This window comes from Nomascus leucogenys, chromosome 6 (assembly GCF_006542625.1).
Source record: "Nomascus leucogenys isolate Asia chromosome 6, Asia_NLE_v1, whole genome shotgun sequence".
Classification (NCBI taxonomy): Eukaryota; Metazoa; Chordata; class Mammalia; order Primates; family Hylobatidae; genus Nomascus; species Nomascus leucogenys.
In genome coordinates this window covers 78,087,986-78,109,113 of record NC_044386.1, presented here as the reverse complement: position 1 = coordinate 78,109,113, position 21,128 = coordinate 78,087,986, and the positions used below count along the sequence as shown (strand labels likewise).

General features: G+C 38.6%; 1 protein-coding gene across 7 annotated transcripts in view; it reads left to right on the top strand.

Annotated features, from left to right (window-relative positions):
* Positions 1-21,128, top strand: part of SLTM (SAFB like transcription modulator) — a 55,068-nt gene that overhangs the window by 4,469 nt on the left and 29,471 nt on the right. For 4 of the 7 annotated variants that reach the window (XM_030814482.1, XM_003267040.3, XM_003267039.3 and 1 more), the window contains exons 3-5: positions 12,347-12,411; positions 15,656-15,853; positions 16,742-16,789. In XM_030814482.1, the coding sequence (XP_030670342.1) occupies positions 12,347-12,411; positions 15,656-15,853; positions 16,742-16,789 (311 nt within the window). The remainder of the gene's footprint in view (positions 1-12,346; positions 12,412-15,655; positions 15,854-16,741; positions 16,790-21,128) is intronic. The other 3 variants (XM_030814486.1, XM_030814485.1, XM_030814484.1) reach the window with 1 other exon arrangement.

The following is a 21,128-nucleotide window of genomic DNA, read 5'->3' as shown; positions in this document are numbered from 1 at the left end:
AAACTTATTAAAATATCAGTAATGAACAGATTTGAAAACCAAGGATATATTAAATCTTGTTTTAATGTGATGTCCATTTTTCTTTTTTTTTTTTTTTTTTTGAGACGGAGTTTCGCTCTTGTCACCCAGGCTGGAGTGCAGTGGTGCCATCTCGGCTCACTGCAACCTCCGCCTCCCGGTTTCAAGCGATTCTCCTGCCTCAGCCTCCCGAGTAGCTGAGATTACAGGCATGTGCCACCACACCCAACTAATTTTGTATTTTTAGTAGAGACAGATTTCTCCATGTTGGTCAGGCTTGTCTCGAACTCCCAACCTCAGGTAATCCTCCTGCCTCAGCCTCCCAAAGTGAGTCACCGCGCCTGGCTGATAATCAGTTTTTCAATCAAGTTGCTGAATTACTACGTTCAATTCTTTTTGCCAGATCTTGTTTTACTTACTGGTATCTACCTTGAAAATAATTTCATCTTGGTTATGCCACTTTTCCTTCAGTGCACCTGTTTCCTCTTTTGTAAAACTGGAAATTTTACTAGGTCCCCTATAAGGCTCTTTTAGTTTGGAAATTTAATAATTATATAGCCAAAAATGAGAAGAAAATGCTTTCTGTTTAACTAAAATGATGTTTAAGGAAGCAACAGGTAAGCTCATAGGAAATCAGTATAGTTTTTCTTCAGCACAAATTATTAGAAAACGAAAAGTGCCAAGAAGGGGATTACTTAGAGGTAATTATGTAGACACCAGCAAGACATAATATATAATAGCTTGTCAGGAAAAGAAATCATTCTTATGACAATATTAAGGTAGTGAATAAAAGTTAAGGAAAAAATACTTTGGTGAAACATTGAGCTTATTCTCTTATAAAATAACTATAGGGTAACTTTCATTTTAAAATGTATGTTAAAATGATTGTATTTAGAGAGGTTAGAGGGAAAGGAACCTACATATTTAAGTTTCTCCTAAGATATTTTTGAAATGCAGCTATTACAAGCACAAACAATGTTGATAATGTTATAGTGGGCTCTGACATTTATATCAACATATTTATAAAATTCCTTTACATGTAGTTAATAGAGTAGATGTTTGTATCTTAGAATGGCTTTCCTGAGTCTTCACACTCTCTTTGTTATGAACTTTTAAATAAGTAACTTAGAAGAAAGCTTCACCCATCGAAGTTTACGGTTATATTAATTGGGTGTGTGTTTAAAAAGTAGTTAAACAGGTAGAGCTAACTTCTCATTAGGTCGTTTTAGAGATTATAGATTTAAAGACTTTTGGTTTACCTGATGCTGGCATATCCTTTTCTTTTAAAATTTAAACCTTTAAAGTCACCAATTAACTTCAGCAAAAGTGATGTGGTTAATCAGTACAGTATTTAGAACTGTATGTAATGCAATACTTACCGACGTTAAAACTAATTCGCAATACCTGGCAACTTTAAAAAGACTAAAAATGATGTGTACAATCTGATTTTTCTCCTGTAGAAACAAATATATTTTGAGGTTGTAGGTTTGGCCAAACATCTAATGTCTAATTTTTTGTGGAAAATACCGCAGACTACATATTTATAATTAAGTACATGTTTACTCTGTAAAGCTTTCTAAAACTTGTATCAATTAAATGTAGTAATCAGGCATATAAAGCACATTTGATATAACACAGTATCATAGTGTACTGTAATTAGCTTTTTTTTTCTCCAGCTGTAGTATGTTCAGATGTTAAGTAACACTTTAATCAGAACTGTGGCATTGAGGAGGACTTTGGGCATATAATCGTTATAGATATTTCTTAGGTACCTGAAAGGCTGAAAGCTGTGAAGGCCAGGACATAGTTTTTCATTTGCCTCTGTCTCTGTAATGCCTAGTGTAGAGCATGGCACGTAATAAGTGCTCAAAAAATATTTGTTGAATGAATACTGAGGGCCTTTCGGGGGCTTTCTTAACTGCTTTTAGAAATACCTCTTTTGGGCCGGGCGCGTGGCTCACGCCTGTATTCCCAGCACTTTGGGAGGCTGAGGTGGGTGGATCACCTGATGTTAGGAGTTTGAGACCAGACTGGCTAACATGGTGAAACCCCGTTTTTACTAAAAATACAAAAGATTAGCCGGGCATGGTGGTGGTGTGCATCTGTAATCCCAGCTACTCGGGAGGCCGAGGCAGGAGAATCTCTTGAACCCGGGAGGCAGAAGTTGCAGTGAGCTGAGATGGCGCCATTGCACTCCAGCTTGGGCAACAAGAGTGAAACTTGGTCTCAAAAAACAGAAAAAAAAAAAGAAATATCTCTTTTGGTGCCTATTTTAATTGCATATTTCTTTGTAAGAAGCAGGTATATCAGGGATTAATAGTTTTTATCTTTTTTTTAAAGGTGCCTCTCTCAAGAGCATAATGGCTTCTCACACATTGATATGTAAAATATACTTTTAGCGCACATGAATCATTGCATCATCCTTTTATTCTTTACCACATTGATGCTGTGTTGAAAAGCCTCTGAACCTTTGCTGGAATATTGTCCAACCTCAGAGGGCTGTATATGTCATTTTCATTTCACAAAATTAGCCCTTTTATCGCAGCCATTAAAACCTACATTTGGCCAGGCGCAGTGGCTCACACCTATAATCCCAGCACTTTGGGAGGCCGATGTGGGCGATTACAAGGTCAGGAGTTCGAGACCAGCCTGGTCAACATGGTGAAACCCGCTCTCTACTAAAAATACAAAAATTTGCCAGGTGTGGTGGCATATGCCTGTAATCCCAGCTACTCCGGAGGCTCAGGCAGGAGAATCACTTGAACTTGGGAGGAGGAGGTTGCAGTGAGCCGAAATGGTGCTGCTGCACTCCAGCCTGGGTGACAGAAAAAGACCCTGTCTCAAAAAAAAAAAAAGGTAATCCAGAAAAGTACAAAAAAGTTAAGATTACCCGTAATCCCACCACCCTGAATTGATCATACCTAACATTTTACGTATGATATATATACATGTTTATAATTAAGTACATGTTTACTCTGTAAAGCTTTCTAAAAGTTAATCTAATATAGTAATCAACCACATAAAGCACATTTCATATTACAACACATGTTGATCTAAGTTGTGTAGGTATATGTGCAAGTACTTACAGGAGGTTTATGTTTAAAGGTTTTTCCCCCCCCTTTCAACAACTAAAATAGATTCACATCGTACGTGGTGTTTTGTTGAAGGTAGATAGAACTTAAATATTTCTGTAGTCTGGAGAATCAAAAAACAATAACCTTCCGTCTATATTCTTCTCAACGGCTTCTGTAGATAGATTCACTTATCTTAGTGGCTCATGATCTGCACTCTGCGTTAGTCATTTGAATTTTAAAAAATACAGATAGCAGGCTTTCACTCCCCATACAGTTGGTTTGGGTTGTTATGTTGGGGGCCCAGGCATCAGTATGTATTTTCTAAAAGCTCCCCAGGTGATTCTTACATACACCTGGAGTTAAGAACTAACTAATCTAAACTAAAGCTTGAAATTTAGCATCATTTTTATTCATCTATCTGCTGGTCAGTTTCTAGATTGTTTTATATACTTTTCAGTTTTCGGAAAACTTCTACATTGCTTTATTTGATTCTCACAACGGTGCTGAGAGTTAAGCAGGACTATTTTCTTTTTACTGGTAGAATAGAAAGGTAATTCATTAAGAACCCAGTTAAATTACCTTTGACAGTCTTGTGTTTGTAGGCACACCTGCCTGAAGGAGTGTGCCAGAAATGTTTATTCTGTTCATCTTTAGATAATTAATGTAAGAGATTTGAAAAATATACCTTTGGCATATTCAAGGTTTATTATAATGAATGTGAATTATCTTTGTAGTAATTTTTCAAAGTGACCTATTGGGCCAGGTGGGATGGCGCACGCTTGTAAACACAGCACTTTGGGAGGCCGAGGCGGCTGGATCACTTGAGGTCAGGAGTTCGAGACCAGCATGGCCAACATGGTGAAACCCCCATCTCTACTAAAAATACAAAAACTAGCTGGGCATGATGTTGGGCATGTGTAACCTTAGCTACTCAGGAGGCTGAGGCAGGAGAGTCACTTGAACCCAGGATGCAGAGGTTGCAGTGAGCTGAGATTGTGCCACTGCACTCCAGCCTGGGCAATAGAGTAAGACCCTGCCACAAAAACAGAAACAAAAAACTCAGAGTGACCTATTGTATGACTGTTGTGTTTAAGACAATGTACAAGGCCTTTCAGAAAAATGATTTTATTAGTAAAATGTCAGTTTAATAGAAGAGAAGCTAAAACACTTGCAAACAATACAAGGCATGGCCTGTGATTGTTTTAAGATACTCCATGCAACCAGGGAGAGGTTGTTGCTGGAAACATTTCAATTTGGCATATCTTCTTAATCTTCCCCTCCCTTGCAACAGAAATTTTATAACTAAGCTTTTTTTTTTTTTTTTTAACATTTTATTGTAGCTCTTGTTAATGTTTAAGGGGAAAAGTTACTCAGCCATAAAGTATTTTGGCAAAATGGTTTTAAAATTTCCTTAGGCTGGGAGCAGTGGCTCACGCCTGTAATCCCACCAGTTTGGGAGGCCAAGGCAGGAAGACTGCTTGGACCCAGGAGGTTGAGGCTGCAGTGAACCATGACTGCCACTGCACTCCAGCCTGGGCGATAGAGCGAGACCTTGTCTCGGAGAAAAAAAACTCATTATTAAGTGGGATTTGTTTTTGTTTGGGAGGTATTTCTGAACTTAAGGAAAATTGCAAACAATTGTAAGGACCAGTTTGCCTTTGGAGGAAAAGGAAAACTGCAAACCCTTATAAAGACCAATTTGCCTTTGGAGGAGAAAGCCAATTTATGATCCAAAATCCTCAGAATTCTCAAACAGAAAAAGTTCTGAAAACTGAAAATTTTTTCTTAAGTTTGGTGGCAAAACTTATTTATTTATATTGATTTATCCCATTTGATGTGAATCTGCTTACATTTCATTGCACAAAATGTTTCTGTGATTGTGAAATACTGTTCCAGAAGCCACTGGGAGGTTTAACTTAATAAATAGTATGTGCAACATTTTACTCTTCTAAAATCTGAAAATTGTGAATTCTGAAACATATCTCAGAGGGTTTCATTAAGAATTTTTGGACCTATACAAATTTATGCTGCATAAATGTTTATAGTCGTGTCTTTCTCTGGTATATACGTCTTTACTTTGCCATTTTACTTTAGGCCCTAAAATCATGCAAATAATATTTTAGATTTTTGTTGTTGTTGTTGTTTCAAAATAGCCATGTTACTACTATGATAGTTTAGGATGTGATAGGTTAATCTTGCTTTCATTTTTTATTTTGTTATTCAGATTATGTTTACTGCCCAATTTATTTTGTAGTTTTTTCCTCAAAGCATAAAAGTTTGGCTTCAGGCCAGGCGTGGTGGCTCACGCCTCTAATCCCAGCACCTTGGGAGGCCGAGGCCGGTGGATCACTTGAGGCCAGGAGTTCGAGACCAGCCTGGCCAACGTGATGAAACCCTGTCTCTGTTAAAAATACAAAAATTAGCTGCATGTGGTGGCATGAGGCTATAATCCCAGCTACTCAGGAGGCTGAATCAGGAGAATTGCTTGAACTCGAAAGGCAGAGGTTGCAGTGAGCCAAGATCGTGCCACTGCACTGCACTCCAGCCTGGGCAAGAAGAGCAAGACAGTGTCTCCAAAAAAAAAAAAAAAAAAGTTTGGCTTCAATCTGCCTTACACTTTCAGTTAGTTCCTTTATCCTGGTCATGCCACTTTCACAGTTTTGTGGCAGTTGCTACATTCCCTGTAGGACAAAAGAGGTGAAACTATTTAGTTGATTTGCAGCAGGAGCTTTGATAGCAAAGGTTTAAATGGGATAGACATACATGGTTACTTGACTGTACAAAAATGTGCTGAAGATAGTGCTGCTTGTTGGAATTTAAGGGTGATTTGGTCTTTAAAATTCTTTCTCGTGTGTGATATTACAAAAGTTAGGGACCTGCAGATGTAGTGACAGGATGTACTGACAGGATGGGTTACACACAAAGTTAGTTGAACTGCCATGTCACCCCTTTCTCCCAGTTGGGCCAAATAGAAATCCAGACCTTGTTTTCTTGTTTTTAACTTTAGAGATTATTTATTTATTTGTTTATTTTTGAGGAGTCTCTGTCACCCAGATTGAAATTGAGTGGCGCAATCTTGGCTCACTGCATTCTTGACCTCCTGGGCTTAAGGGATCCTCCCACATCAGCCCACCTAGTAGCTGGATGGCAGGTGCACACCACCACGCCTGGCCAATTTGTGTGTTTTTTTTGTAGATACGGGGCTCCACCATGTTGTCCATACTAGTGTCGAACTTCTGACCTCAGTTAACCCTCCTGCCTTGGCCTCCCAAAGGGTTTGAGATTACAGGTTCAAGCCACCATGCCCGACCTGTTTTCCATTAGTGTCCAGCATAGGACTTACTCCATTATCAGTCAGAAAATATATAATGTGGCTGGGTGCAGTGGCTCACCCCTGTAATCCCAGCATTTTGGGAGGCTGAGGCGGGCAGATCACTAGAGGTCAGGAGTTTGAGACCAGTCTGGCCAACTTGGTGAAACCCTGTCTCTACTAAAAATAGAAAAATTAGCTGGATGTGGTGGCAGCACGTGCCTGTAATCCCAGCTACTTGGGAGGCTGAAGCGGGAGAATTGCTTGAATCCATAAGATAGAGGTGGCAGTGAGCCAAGATCGCACCACTGTATTCCAGTCTGGGTGACAGAGTGAGACTCCATCTCAAAAAAAAATAAAATAAAGATACAATGCTTGAATACCGGTTTTATATTATATATTTTATATATTTTTACATATGCATATAATATATAATATAATATATATTTTATATATTTATATGATAATATATACATTGTATATCATATACTATACATATTATATATTATATAAATATATATGGTATTGTACTAGGTTCTGAGCTGGCTGATAAACATTATAGCTTTTTTTTTTTTTTTTTTTTTTTGAGGCAGAGTTTTGCTCTTGTCACCCAGACTGGAGTGCGGTGGCATGATCTCGGCTCACTGCAATCTCCACCTCCCAGATTCAAGCAATCCTTCTGCCTCAGCCTCCCAAATAGCTGGAATTACAGCCATGAGTCACCACACCCGGCTACTTTTTTGTGTTTTTAGTAGAGACAGGGTTTTACCATGTTGGCCAGGCTAGTTGCACACTCCTGACCTCAAGTGGTCTGCCCACCTCAGCCTCCCAAAGTACTGGGATTGCAGGTGTGAGCCACCTCACCTAGCAACATTATAGCTTTTTAAAATGAGTTAGATTTTGTATGGAGGGGGGAAGTGTTTTTTCACAAAATAAGAAATTACAATATAGTCGGCTGGAGTCAGGAGTTCGAGACCAGCCTGGTCAACATGCTGAAACCCTGTCTCTACTAAAAATACAAAAATTAGCTGGGGTGGTGGTGTGCGCCTATAATCCCAGCTCCTCATGAGGCTGAGGCATGAGAATCGCTTGAACCTGGGAGGCAGAGGTTGCAGTGAGTGAAGATCATGCCACTAAACTTCAGCCTGCGTGACAGAGTGAGAGTCTGTCTCAAAAAAAAAAAAAAAAGAAGTTAACAGTATTTACCATGTGTAAAGTTTCTAATTTACCATGTGTAAAACAAGCCAAAAGTTGCAAATTATGAAAGCAGTCCAAAGCTAATGTGAGATTTCAGTTTTCTTGAATACTATGTATCAGGTTGTTACTCCAGTTTCATCACTGTTTGACAATCTTGTCCTAATGGCTTTTAAGATTACAAGCTGAAACATTAAATGTCCAGTGTGATTGTATTGTAACAGCTGTTGGAAACAGTATGGGACAGCAAAATTAGACCATTTTTACATACCCCAGTGCTGCCTCTTGTTGCCTGTGCATCATCGTCATTGGGCAAGTGAGTCTCACATTTTAAAATTTTATACATGTGGATTTTGGAACTTGTGTTTACAGTAAAAGATAATATTTTAAACAACTGGCACATTGTAGCTCCTCAAAGATCTAATGGTTTTGAGGAATGGAAATTGGGCTGCATTTAAATTGAAGCACTGCCATTTACTAGCTTTGTAATCTAATTTTTCAGACTTAGTGTCTTTTTTGTAAAAGGGGCATAATGGTTTCAGAGTAGTTGTGAGGATAACATTTTAAAATACAAGTACATAAATGCATATGAAGAATTTATCCTAGCACCTGGACCATAGATGCCACTTCAGTAGTAATGACTGCTGTTTTTGTTGCTGAAGTGTAATTTGGTTTTCCTGTTTTTCACTAAAAGAAGTGAAATTCGACACAGAGTGTGCATAGTATGTAATTTGTCATTATGCTGAGGACTGCCATTTGAAAGATGATACCTTTATTTTAAAATTTTTTAATTTTTTTTATTTTTGAGATGGAGTCTTGCTGTGTTGCCAAGGCTAGAGTACACTGGCGCAATCTCGGCTCACTGCAACCTCCACCTCCTGGGTTCAAATGATTCTCCTGCCTCAGCCTCCCGAGTAGCTGGGATTACAGGCGCCCATCACCACGCCTGGCTAATTTTTGTGTTTTTAGTAAAGAACGGGTTTCACTATGTTGGCCAGGCTGGTCTCAAACTCCTGACCTCACGTGATCTGCCCACCTCTGCCTCCCAAAGTGTTGGGATTACAGGCGCGAGCCACCACGCCCAGCCAAAAAATATTTATTTATTTATTTATTTGTTTATTTATTTATTTATTTTGAGATGGAGTCCCGTTCCATTGCCCAGGCTGGAGTGCTGCGTTGCGGTCTTGGCTCACTGCAGCCTCCACCTCCCGGGTTCAGGTGATTCTCCTGCCTCATCCTCCCAATTAGCTGGGATTATAGGCATGTGCCACCATGCCCGGCTAATTTTATATTTTTAGTAGAGATGGGGTTTCACGATGTTGGCCAGGCTGGTCTCAAACTCCTAACCTCAGGTGATCCACCTACCTTGGCCTCCCAAAGTGCTGGGATTACAGGCATGAGCCGCTGTGCCCAGCCTTATTTATTTATTTTACTTTGAAGACAGAGTGTCGCTCTGTCTCTCAGGCGTGAGTGCAGTGGGGCGATCTCAGCTTACTGCAACCTCCACTTCCCCAGTTCAAGTGATTGAACCCAGTGCCTCAGCCTCCTGAGTAGCTGGGAGTACAGGCGTGCACCACCATGCCCAGCTACTTTTTTGTATTTTTTAGTAGAGGTGGGGTTTTGCTAGTTGGCCAGGCTGCTCTCGAACCCCGGGCTTCAAGCGATCTGCCCTCCTTGGCCTCCCAAAGTGCTGGGCTTACAGGCATGAGCCACTGCGCCCGGCCTCAAAGATAATTAAGTTGAATTAATTCACCACTCCTTATTAGAGTAATGTTTTATACAGGTCATAATAAGATATAGTGGCAGGAATTCAAGATTGGTTGCGAAATCCTGGCTTTAGTTCTGACTGCACCATTTTCAAGTTTTAGGCAAGGTATCTAACCTCTCAGGCTCATTTTCTCTTTTGTAAAATTGTGATAATGGACCCGTGTACCGTCATAGGGTGCTTGGACAAATCAACTGAAATTTTTTTTAAGTGCTTTGCAAATTGTAAGGCAGTTTGTGATTATAAGGAATAAATAGCATTTGTAAATGATCTAAAGGAGTTCCCCCAAAAGTTCTGCTCTATAGGCTATTTGGTGGTGAGTGTGTATGGGAGAGGATTTGATGTTTTGGTTTATTTTGCTTCTGAGATAGGGTCTCGCTCTGTTGTCCAGGCTGGAGTGCAGTGGTTGGTATAATTACAGCTCACTGCAGCCTTGCCCTCCTGGGTTCAAGCAATTCTCCCACCTCCTGGGTTCAAGCAGTCCTCCCACCTCAGCCTCCTGAATAGCTGGGACTACCGGCATACACCGCCACACCCAGCTGTGTTTAAAAAAATTTTTTTGAAGAGATAGGGATCTCTTGAAAAGCTGGTGTTGTCTGGGCTGGTCTCAACTCATGGGCTGAAGCGATTCTCCCACCCCAGCCTCCCAAAGTGCTGGGATTACAGGCATTAGCCACCGCTTCCAGCAAGATTTGATATTTTAAAAAAGCGTTTTTCTCCCAAAAAGTAGCCTGTTTAAGGTTTTTGTATTATGGAACCTTCTCTAAATGTAATAGAAGAATGTAATTATCTGGGCGTGGTGGCTCACGCCTGTTATCCCAGCACTTTGGGAGGCCGAGGTGGGTGGATCACCTAAGGTCAGGAGATCGAGACCATCCTGGCTAACACGATGAAACCCTGTCTCTACTAAAAATACAAAACATTAGCCAGGTGTGGTAGCACGCGCCTGTAGTCCCATCTACTCGGGAGGCTGAGGCAGGAGAATCGCTTGAACTCGGGAGGCAGAGGTTGCCTCTGCATTCCAGCCTGGGCGACAGAGCAAGACTCTGTCTCAGAAAAAAAAAAAAAAAAAATTTAGTAGTTTTCTTTTTCAGGAAAAGAACATCTTTAATTTTTTTTCTTTCTTAGTGATTGCCCTTTTAGTAACTTCTAATTTTAGACTTTAGGGCAACATAATCAGATAGACTTGTTGTTATGTGAAATTCTCGTGTACAAATTAAGTTTAGTGATAAAGAGAATGACAGTAATTGTAAAATTATATGCAAAGTAATTTATATGCAAAGTAAACCAAAAAGTTAAACCAAAAAGTTATGTTTTCCTCAAAATGCAAACGTCAACATTGTAAATAGGAAACTAGCACAACACCAAGCGCCACACTTCATTTCTTATTTGGTTCTCACAAGCCTTCAGCTACTAATTGAGTAAAAGAAAAATCCCCGCCCCTAATCTTGTTTTTTGCATACTTGGAAGGACTAGCATATCATTTCCCCTTTTATCACTCATTTGCGGAAATGACTTAGAATTGGGAGTAATGACAGATAGGAGCTACCGAGGAGACTAGGGAAATGCAGGTATACTAACTTTTATAATATTTATTGCATGCAACAGCTAAACCTCTACCCTGATTACTGAAGCTTGAACTAGGTAGTAGCACTGTCTGTGCCGGTTATAGGCAAAGGGAAAAAAGTTCATTCGTTGGCCTTGGGAAAGAACATCCATTCGTGTTTCAAAAGAAGTGAAAAAAAAAATTTGTTTTAATAGTAAACTTCCAGCAGATGTCTTTTTTTATGGCATTTCTAGTACATTAAGGATTTTTAAGTAGGATTTTGTGGACTAGCCTGAAAACATAATAAACTTTTAGCATTGCCTCTGTGGAAAACTTTTTTTTTTTTTTTAATGTGGAAAACGATTTTAAAGTTCCAACTACCAGCCGGGCGCGATGGCTCAATGCCTGTAATCCTAGCACTTTGGGAGGCTGAGGTGGGCAGATCACTTGAGGTCAGGAGATCGAAACCAGCCTGGCCAACGTGGTGAAACTCCATCTGTCTCTACTAAAAATACAAAAATTAGCCAGGCATGGTGCCTCGTGCCTATAATTCTAGCTACTTGGGAGGCTGAGGTAGGAGAATCTCTTGAACCCAGGAGGGGAAGTTACAGTGAGCCGAGATTGCACCACTGCACTCCAGCCTGGGCAACAGAGTGAGACTCTGTCTCAAGAATAAATAAATAAATATTCTTAAAAAAAAAATTCTAACTACCAGTTTTTAAAGTTTTGAAGATGGGCAAAGAAGGTCTGTAGTTTGTCGGAAAGCTATTAACAGTTTTCACTCTGCAGTAATTTCTGCATGCCTTAAATCAGTTATTATGTTAAGTGGCCAGCACTCTTTATATTTAGGCTTTTGGTGAAATAAATAATTAGCATAAAAGTAGTCACTGTATTTAAGGGATTTCTTCTCTACGAAGAGGCAAGGTGTACTAGAGACAGAGTACAAGGCAATATGTAATCAACCACCTGATGGATTGTAAGATGAAGATTAAAGTGTGAGGATTTTTATTTCAGAGAATGCTTGTTGAAGAGAAGAACATAGGAAAGGCTTTGTGGGAGATACAGATCTTGTACTTAGCTATCAGGTGTCCATATATATATAGTTAGTAGAATGCCATTGAAAGGTATCACAACTTCTCAGATAATTGAGGATAGAAAATTCAGCTGATGTAAAGAAAAATGCACCATATATGTCAAGTCAGTTAAGCTGATGGGTTCATATGTAGGTTTATGTGCACAGTGTGTTTCAGTGAAACAGCACGACATAGGAAAGCTTTTTTTGTTTGGGACAGCTCTGACCAGGTGGTTTAGAAGCAGTTGACATTAGCTTTGTCAGACAGTTTGGGAGTGAAGAGTGCTATTGCAGGGTAAACTCTGAATATTTTTTGTTCTTAAAGTAATAAAATATCGGTTGTTAGCCCATTTTCCTTCTTTCGCAGGTAAAAAACATGAAGCAGATGAGTTGAGTGGAGATGCTTCTGTGGAAGATGATGCTTTTATCAAGGTAAAGTGTTAATTACTCAGGTTAAGATGCTTATTTTAAGCCTAGTATTTTGCATCATGAATTTTGTGCTTTTTATTGAACAATGGTCACTGAAGTATGTAGGTTAAAGATAAAGACCTATGTAATATTGACAATGTTTAATATTGTCAATCTCGTTAACTCTCATAATTGAGAAATATAGTAAATAACTTTTTCTTTAGTTAAATGAGATACAAAAGCTAAAAATAATAATCTGTCCAGGCCTTTAGGTAGAAAGCTGGCCAGGGGAATAGCTACAAGACAATTGATATATATGTTAGTTCCTGGACGAGATATCACAGGGAAGGATATTGGTAATTTATTTGTTATCTGCCATTGCATTTAGCTTTTGTATATAATATACAGAACTTAGATTAATGTAGACCTTAAAATACACAGAGAAAATTGCAGATGTGTTACTACTTGGTAAAGATCAAATTAAGGGCCAGGCGCTGTGGCTCACGCCTATAATCCCAGCACTTTGGGAGGTCTAGGCAGGCGGATCACTTGAGGTCGGGAGTTTGAGACCAGCCTGGCCAACATAGTAAAACCCCATCTCTACTAAAAATACAAAAATTAGCCAGGTGTGGTGGCACATGCCTGTAATCCCAACTACTTGAGAGGCTGAGGCAGGAGAATCGCTTGAACCCAGGAGGTGGAGGGTGCAGTGAGCCGAAATCGTGGCAATGCATTCCAGTCTGGGTAACAGCAAGACTCCGTCTCAAAAAAAAAAAAAAAAGAGAGAGATATCAAATTAAGAAATTTATTTTGCCCTTTAAAGATAAATAAGCTAGGCCTTTTGGGGCCAAAAATGAGTGTATTTCAAAACTGGCTGGCCAGAAAAATTATGGATGTAATTTTAGTTGGGGTTGTGGCAGTTCTATATACTACAGCTATAGAACAAGCTATTTTTAATTGTAGTTAGGGTTTTTTAATTTGTTTTTTTTTTATGTTAATGAAAAGTGATCTACTGCTTATTAGGTCTTAAGTATTGTGGTATTTGCAGGAATTATTTCATGAGTATAGTTCCTCTTGAATTATATACATTTATGCCCCCATACCATATATTGTTTTCTGGGTAAAACTCGTCCATATTGTCATCATGTCTTTTGATGTTTGTGTTTTACCATAGAGTCAGCTCGTGTTCATTTACCCACCCATCTCTCCTGCCTCCTAGCTCTCTTCAGTCTCCACACTGCACACACACACACACACACAACCCCACCCCCAAAAGATGTTTTGTTGAGGAGTTAGCCCTGAAATCAGATAATTTTAGGAACTGTTTGCCCAGGGATCCATTAAAATTGATGATTGCATGCCTGTAATCAGCTTGTGTTTGAGCCTTTAAGTTTTCGTATTCTGTTACTCTTATTATATATCTTCCATCAGGTTTGTTCCTTTGTTCCTATTTTCTCCAGTTGTCTTCACCAGTAAGTGTATGATTAAGCAAAGATTATCCATAAGCTGTAAAAACATTGTGACTCAGTAAAAAATCTTTTACTTTTCAAATTTGTTTCTTTCAGCTCTTCAGTTTATAAAAATATTACAGTCATTTGAAATGTCCTAAGGAGATATATACCTCTATTTAAAAGAACAATAGTACTGTCTCTTATATGTGCCACAAAGGATGCTTTTGTGTTATTATTAAATAAACCTGGTCATAATGTCCGGAAGAACAAGGGACCTTTTTTTTTTGTTTTTGTTTTTGTTTTTGTTTTTGTTTTTTTGAGATGGAGTTTCGCCCTGTTGCCCAGGCTGGAGTGCAGTGGTGCGATCTCGGCTCACTGCAACCTCCATCTCCCGGGTTCGAGAGAGTCTCCTGCCTCAGCCTCCCAGGTTGCTGGGATTACAGGCATACGGTACCAGGCCCGGCTAATTTTTGTATTTTAGTAGAGATGGGGTTTCACCATGTTGGCCAGGCTGGCCTCGAACTCCTGACCTCATGATCCGCCCGTTGCCCTCCTAAAATGCTGGGATTACAGGCCTGAGCCACCACGCCCAGTCCTAGGAGCTTTTTAAAAAATTCTGTTTAAAGATATCTTCAGTTTATTTTTGGAAGTATCAACATATGTGATATATTTGATAGAAATTAAGTGAATATATTTTTCTCATCTCCCACAGTTGATAATTTTGGAATTTATACAGTAATGGTCGGTAAATATCACCTATTGCCTAAATACCAGAATAGTATAGAAATTGCTTCTGTAAATAAGTGAGGAGATTGGTCAAAGTTGGCACCTTAGAATAGGTGAAGTTTCCTTGGTAACTTCCCTTGATCTTTCTGGCACCTGTTCTTCTGCCATAATACAGCCATGTACTCCACTTTCAACCCCTCACGCTCCCCTACTCATACTGTACTACGTTTGGTCAAACAAAAGATCCCTTGCTCCCCAAGGACTCCACATTCCAACACAATCATATTCTCTATGCGCACCTCTCGATAGAAATTTCTGTTTCCTCACTGCAGTTAAGCTTTGAATGATTAGTAGTCATGCCTCTGCCTCTTTCACCTTTTAACCCAGAAACCTTTTCTTAAATCTGCTGGATTTACCATAAGAACAGGAAAAAAGGAAGGAATGTTTATTGCTTTCACACCTTTTCTCTTCACTTAATCAGAGGAAATTAAGCAGATTGCTGATTTTGTTTTCACTGAAGTACCATATATCCATAAACTTTGAAGGACAAACAGATCCAATCCCAACCTATGTTCCCCTTCCTAATTGACATTTGGCACAGTGGTAGATTTCAAAACAAATATATTTCAATTAGTTATTTGCATATTTTTCAAGAACAGACATTGATGCAGCAGTTAGGAGTTCTTTATTATTAGAAATAAACTTTGTTTTAATGTATAAGACTTCCGAAGTCTTTGAAGTTCAATCAACGTATGGCACATGGAGAAATGAAGCCGTATTTTTTGGACAGCTTCTAGAAGCTGGCTTGGTAAATATTAAATAACTGGAATTTAGAGCATCTCTAGCAGTAATTTGATTAGTGTGCATTTCAGTTTGAGAAATTTGAAAACTCAGATTCGTGTTTGATGATCTTGGTATTAGACCTATTTTTAAAGACACAGTAAATATATAAGGTAAAAATGAATGAACTTTGGGAATACTAAAATATGATCAAATTTGACACATTTAAAGGTATAAATTACCAAAAACGTTTGGTGGATAGCCCACGCTACTTTGCCTCTAGTTGTACCAAATTTTCTTACCATTAAAAGGACTGTGAATTGGAGAATCAAGAGGCACATGAGCAAGATGGAAATGATGAACTAAAGGACTCTGAAGAATTTGGTGAAAATGAAGAAGAAAATGTGCATTCCAAGGAGTTACTCTCTGCAGAAGAAAACAAGAGAGCTCATGAATTAATAGAGGCAGAAGGAATAGAAGATATAGAAAAAGAGGACATCGAAAGTCAGGTCTTTAGCCAGTTTTTTTTAAAACATGACACAGATAAATTAAATTTTAAATAATAAAAATTATTTTTTTCTAGTTCAATTTGGAAGTCTCAGAATTTTTAAAAGGTGTGTTACTAAAGCTACTTATAAGTCATCTAAAATCCTACCACCTCAGGCAACCTTTTAAATTTTTGCTTATTTCATATAATATATATTTATACATAGTTGTTATAGAGTAAGTTGCTATTTATTCTGTATTTTCACATGACATATAATTTCATAATTGCCCCATAATTTATTAGACTACTTTCTACATATCTAATAGATACTTCTTTAATTTTGGACATTTTAAGTTTTAAGGCATTTTTCCTACTCCACGATGAATGAATATACCAATTTCATTCTGGCATTGCCAACATTACTTGGTGGTAGGGTTTTTTCCCCTTTCTGCTACCTTAGCAAGTATAAAAGGTTACTTTAATTTACATTTCTTTGGTTATATCAAGGGTGGGGAATTACTTATAAAGGTTTAATTTTAAAGCAGATAATATTTCAAATATTTTCTTTGAAATAGACCATTTGTCCTGCTTTGAAGTATGTTAGTACATTTTAAGAAAGTCAGTGGGTTAAGGAGTCAGTACTGTTAGTATTCATGCTTAAAACACTTCCCTTCTACCTACCCTAATGAATGAGGGGCTCAAGAGAAATATTTCTAATTCTCTAGCGACATGGTTAATTTTTTTTGGCATAAAAAATATAGTCTGAATATTAAGCATTGATTTAGTACCCATGGTATCGCAGATATTATACAGAACACAAGGCAAATGATAATCAGGTATAGGCATAAAAGCATTCTCATGTTACCCAGATATTTTATAAAGCAAAGCTATTGTATACCCTTTTACTTAGGAAATTGAAGCTCAAGAAGGTGAAGATGATACCTTTCTAACAGCCCAAGTAAGTTTACATTTAGTCCTATGAATTCGATATTGTGGGTGGAAGGGCTTGGAAAAGGAATCTTATTTTGACTTCATAATTCTTTAATTCATATAACTGTCTTAAATTTAATACTGAGTTATTTACGTGACGTACACAAAGTACTTAAAACTATTGGCAAGGTTGGGCGCGGTGGCTCATGCCTGTAATCCCAGCACTTTGGGAGGCCGAGGTGGGCAGTTCACGAGGTCAGGAGATCAAGACCATCCTGGCTAACACAGTGAAACCTGTCTCTACTAAAAATACAAAAAATTAGCCAGGCGTGGTGGCAGGCACCTGTAGTCCCAGCTACTCGGGAGGCTGAGGCAGAAGAATGGCGTGAACCCGGGAGGTGGAGCTTGTAGTGAGCCGAGATTGCACCACTGCACTCCAGCCTGGGCGACAGAGTGAGACTCTGTCTCAAAAAAAAAAAAATATTGGCAGCTGAAATTTTTATTGCCAGAAAAATAATTGGAGTTATTATGAGTTTCCTGTCATTTTCAGAATGTTAGAAAAAAGTCCATCCTTTCTGTAAAACCTAACTCTGGTTACTAGTCTTTTGAGAAGTCTACATTCTTCTTGATTTTTTTTTTTGTCACTTGATATAAAATAAGTCATTTAAAAGTACTAATATCCTTTTCAAAGCTTTATTTAAAATTTTGTTAATGTAACACTCCTACAACAGGCATAGTCTAAAAATGATTACAAATTTCTAGAAATTTACTTGGGGCGTGTGTGTATTGAAAATGACTGCACTTCAATGTGTAACAACGTGTTGCTGCTATACGTGATACACATAGTGTACATTTTAAAGTGACTTACAGATGCTATAAGCAGACATCTGTAGATCAATTTCTACATAAAAATTATCCTTTGCCTTTTTCTCATATCTGTGACTAAAGAACCCTTTGTTTTTGTGTCCTTAATTTTTTATTTTTATTTTTAATCGTACAAAAACCAGAGAGGGTTTGGTGGTTTTGATCTGAGTTGGTTTTCATCTGATAAATGCATGCATCCCCCGCGAAGGGAGTCAGCGCCCATTGGCATGTATTAGCTCTAGAATCAGCACAGTTATCCAAGTAGGAGAGGATTGTGTCTTCTTTAAATGGTGTACTTTCAAATAGCGATATGGGTTCCTTTGTTTACTAGATTCAGAAAAAATAGTGATCAGGTCAGTTACTTCCTCTGGGTAGTATTTCCTAGAAGAGTACTTGGGCTTGTGTTTGTGGACTACTTAGTTGATTGTCTCGGCATGCTTTCTTTTCTGCAACACTCTTGCCTTTGAAATGCTAGTGAGCCACAAATGCTTCTGAGGCTATATATTGCCTCTCTGTCGCAGTGGAGGAGAAGTTGTATTTTGGAGAAAAATTGCATTTCTGGGAGGAATGTTGCTGATCATTTGGAATATTCAGGAAGGAAATATTAGAATGGTGAAAGTCTGTAGGCCTGTCCCTAAGTACATTGATTTCCTAGTGATAAAGAATCTATGAGTGGCCAGGCACGGTGGCTCACACCTGTCATCCCAGCACTTTGGGAGGCCGAGACGGGCGGATCACAAGGTCAGGAGTTGGAGACCAGCCTAGCCAATATGGTGAAACCTGGTCTCTACTAAAAATACAAAAAATTAGCCAGGCCTGGTGTTGGACACCTGTAGTCCCAGCTACTTAGGAGGCTGAGGCAGGAGAATGGCTTGAACCTGGGAGGTGGAGGTTGCAGTGAGCCAAGATTGTGCCACTGCACTCCAGCCTGGGCAACAGACCGAGACTTATCTTGAAAAAAAAAAAGAATCTATGAGGAAAACTATCTCTCAAATTGAGAGAGTACCTTTTCTAGATTACTGATTTGCAAAAAGGGGAAGTTGAGGTCTTTATATTATTTGGCAGCTAGATATTAGCTTCTGTCAAGGACTACTCCTATAGTTTTGCACTTTGTGAGTTGTATGAAGGCATCATATCTAAGGATCCCCACTTAAATAATAAACTTCATTACAAACAGAAATATATCTGAAGGAAGAACGGTTATGTATTTCTTATCAGGGAGCAAGATTTTGCCATATTGTATCAAAAGATGAGGTTACATTTTTAGAGAAGTTTTCTTTAAAATGATCTTTTTCCTCTTTCTAAATAATGTCTAGTGGAACATCTAGAAACATAAATGTATCTAGGTTCCATTATGATCTAATGCTTCTAAACATGCTTACTGAGTATATTACTATGTGCATTCAGGGATACTGCATAGTGTAACACTCACCTGGCTTCAGCTGTTTTCAATTAATGGCCAGTCTTATTTTCCCCTATGCCTCTGTTTACTTTCTCCCTTTTGCATTATTTTGAAACAAATCCAAACATATTTCCCTTGAAAATTTTCAGTATGTATCTCTAAAAGAGAACTCTTATTTTTTATATTAGCACTCCTAAAATAACAATTTTAATATTATGAAATATACAGTTAGGATTCAAATGTTCAATTTTCTATAGGTTTATTTTCTTCATTATGTCTTGTTTAAATCCAGATACCAGTAAGATCTGTATGTTGTGATTGATTGAAATGTTTTACTATTTTATTTGTTGAAAAAAGCAGCTTGCTTATCCCATAGAGCAAGGGTTGGCAGGAACAGGCATCTCATGCAGTTTGCCATTGCTGCTGTAGAGCTTCCAAGGCCTGGATTTTGCTGATTGCATTCCTGTGGTGGTGTTCAACATATTCCTTTGTTTATTGTATTTTTTGTAAATTGTTAAGTTGGTTGTAGCATCTAGAGGCTTGCTCTCAGATTCAGCGTTAACACCCCACCCCAGCACACACACACAGCCACCTCATAGGGGTAGTACTGTATTCTTCTATTTGGATGCACATAATATCTGGTTGTCTTTTTGTGATGGTACCAGTCATTGATGATTCATACCCAATTAGGGGTTGCAAAAGGATGCTATTCTCATTCTATCATTCTTTTTTATTGGTTGGAATGTTTCTAGAAAGAGAAACTTTCCCTTATTTACTATTTGGTTACCCAGTGGTATCATTTACACAGGGAAGCCAGGATATATGTTTGATTCTTTCCTTTTTGTTTACCAATTTTCAGAATATTGAGCTGGTTCACTGGCATCTCTGACAGTGGCCAGTTAGTTCTTAATTTTCCTTTTTTCCCCTTTAGATTCATTTTGAACTCATGGATTTGAATATATGTAATGTATTTTGGTCCATCGCAGTTAATATCCTCAATGCTTAAATTGTTCCATATAGTGAGAGCCTCATCAAGTTGGCTCTTGAGTCCTCTCAACATGATCCTAGTAGACTTTGATTGATTCCTTGCTTGCCGGTATGTAAAGATGTGCCATTTCCTGCTTTAGACCTATAATTAGGCATTTCTTCTTTATAGTGGTAAATGGTATTTCAAGACAACAATCTAGATGGTGGAGGTGTTCGCTACTACTGAGTTGTTCATTGTTTCTAGGTCTTTTCAATGTACAATGCTAGAGAAAATGTTGGAGTTGTTTTCTTTGTTTTTGCTTATTTTTACTTTTAAGATAAAATAGACCTTCAATTCATATGGTACTTCCAAGGTAACCATTTCCTTTATCTCACAGTACACATACAACAACTTTAGAATGATTATACCAGCACTACCACCAATGTAGTTACTGAAAGTAATTTGAGATTTTTTTTAGACATATTTTTTGCAAGGATGTTTCCCTCTGGGGATGAACAAATCACTGTGTTTTAAGTTCTTTCCATTCTGTATGGTTGTATCACCCACTGATACATATCTAGGTTGATTTGTTTCATTTATTTTCAGTATTTAGGTATTGCTTTTGAAAGTTTAGTCTGGGCTGGGTGTGCTGGCTCATGCCTGTAATCACAGCACCTTGGAAGGTTGAGATGGAAGGATTGCTTAAGGCCAGGAGTTCGAGACCAGCCTGGGCAACATAGTAAGACCCTGTCTCTATAAAAAAAAAAATTAAAAATAGCTGGGTGTAGTGGTCCGTGCCTGTAGTCCCAGCTACTCAGGAGGCTGAGGCTGGAAGATCACTTGACCCCAGGAGGTCAAGGCTGCAGTGAGCCAAGATCACGCCACTGTACTCCAACCTGGGCAATAGAGCAAGACCCTATCTCAAAAAAACATTAGAAAATTTAATCTGGCTGGATGCAGTGGCTCATGCCTGTAATCCCAGTACTTTGGGAGGCTGAGGCAGGCTGATCACTTGAGCTCAAGAGTTTGAGACCAGTCTGGGCAACAAGGCAAACCCCCGTCTCTACAAAAAATACAAAAGTTAGCTTGGTGTGGTGGTGCACACCTGTGGTCCTAGCTACTCAGGAGGTAGAC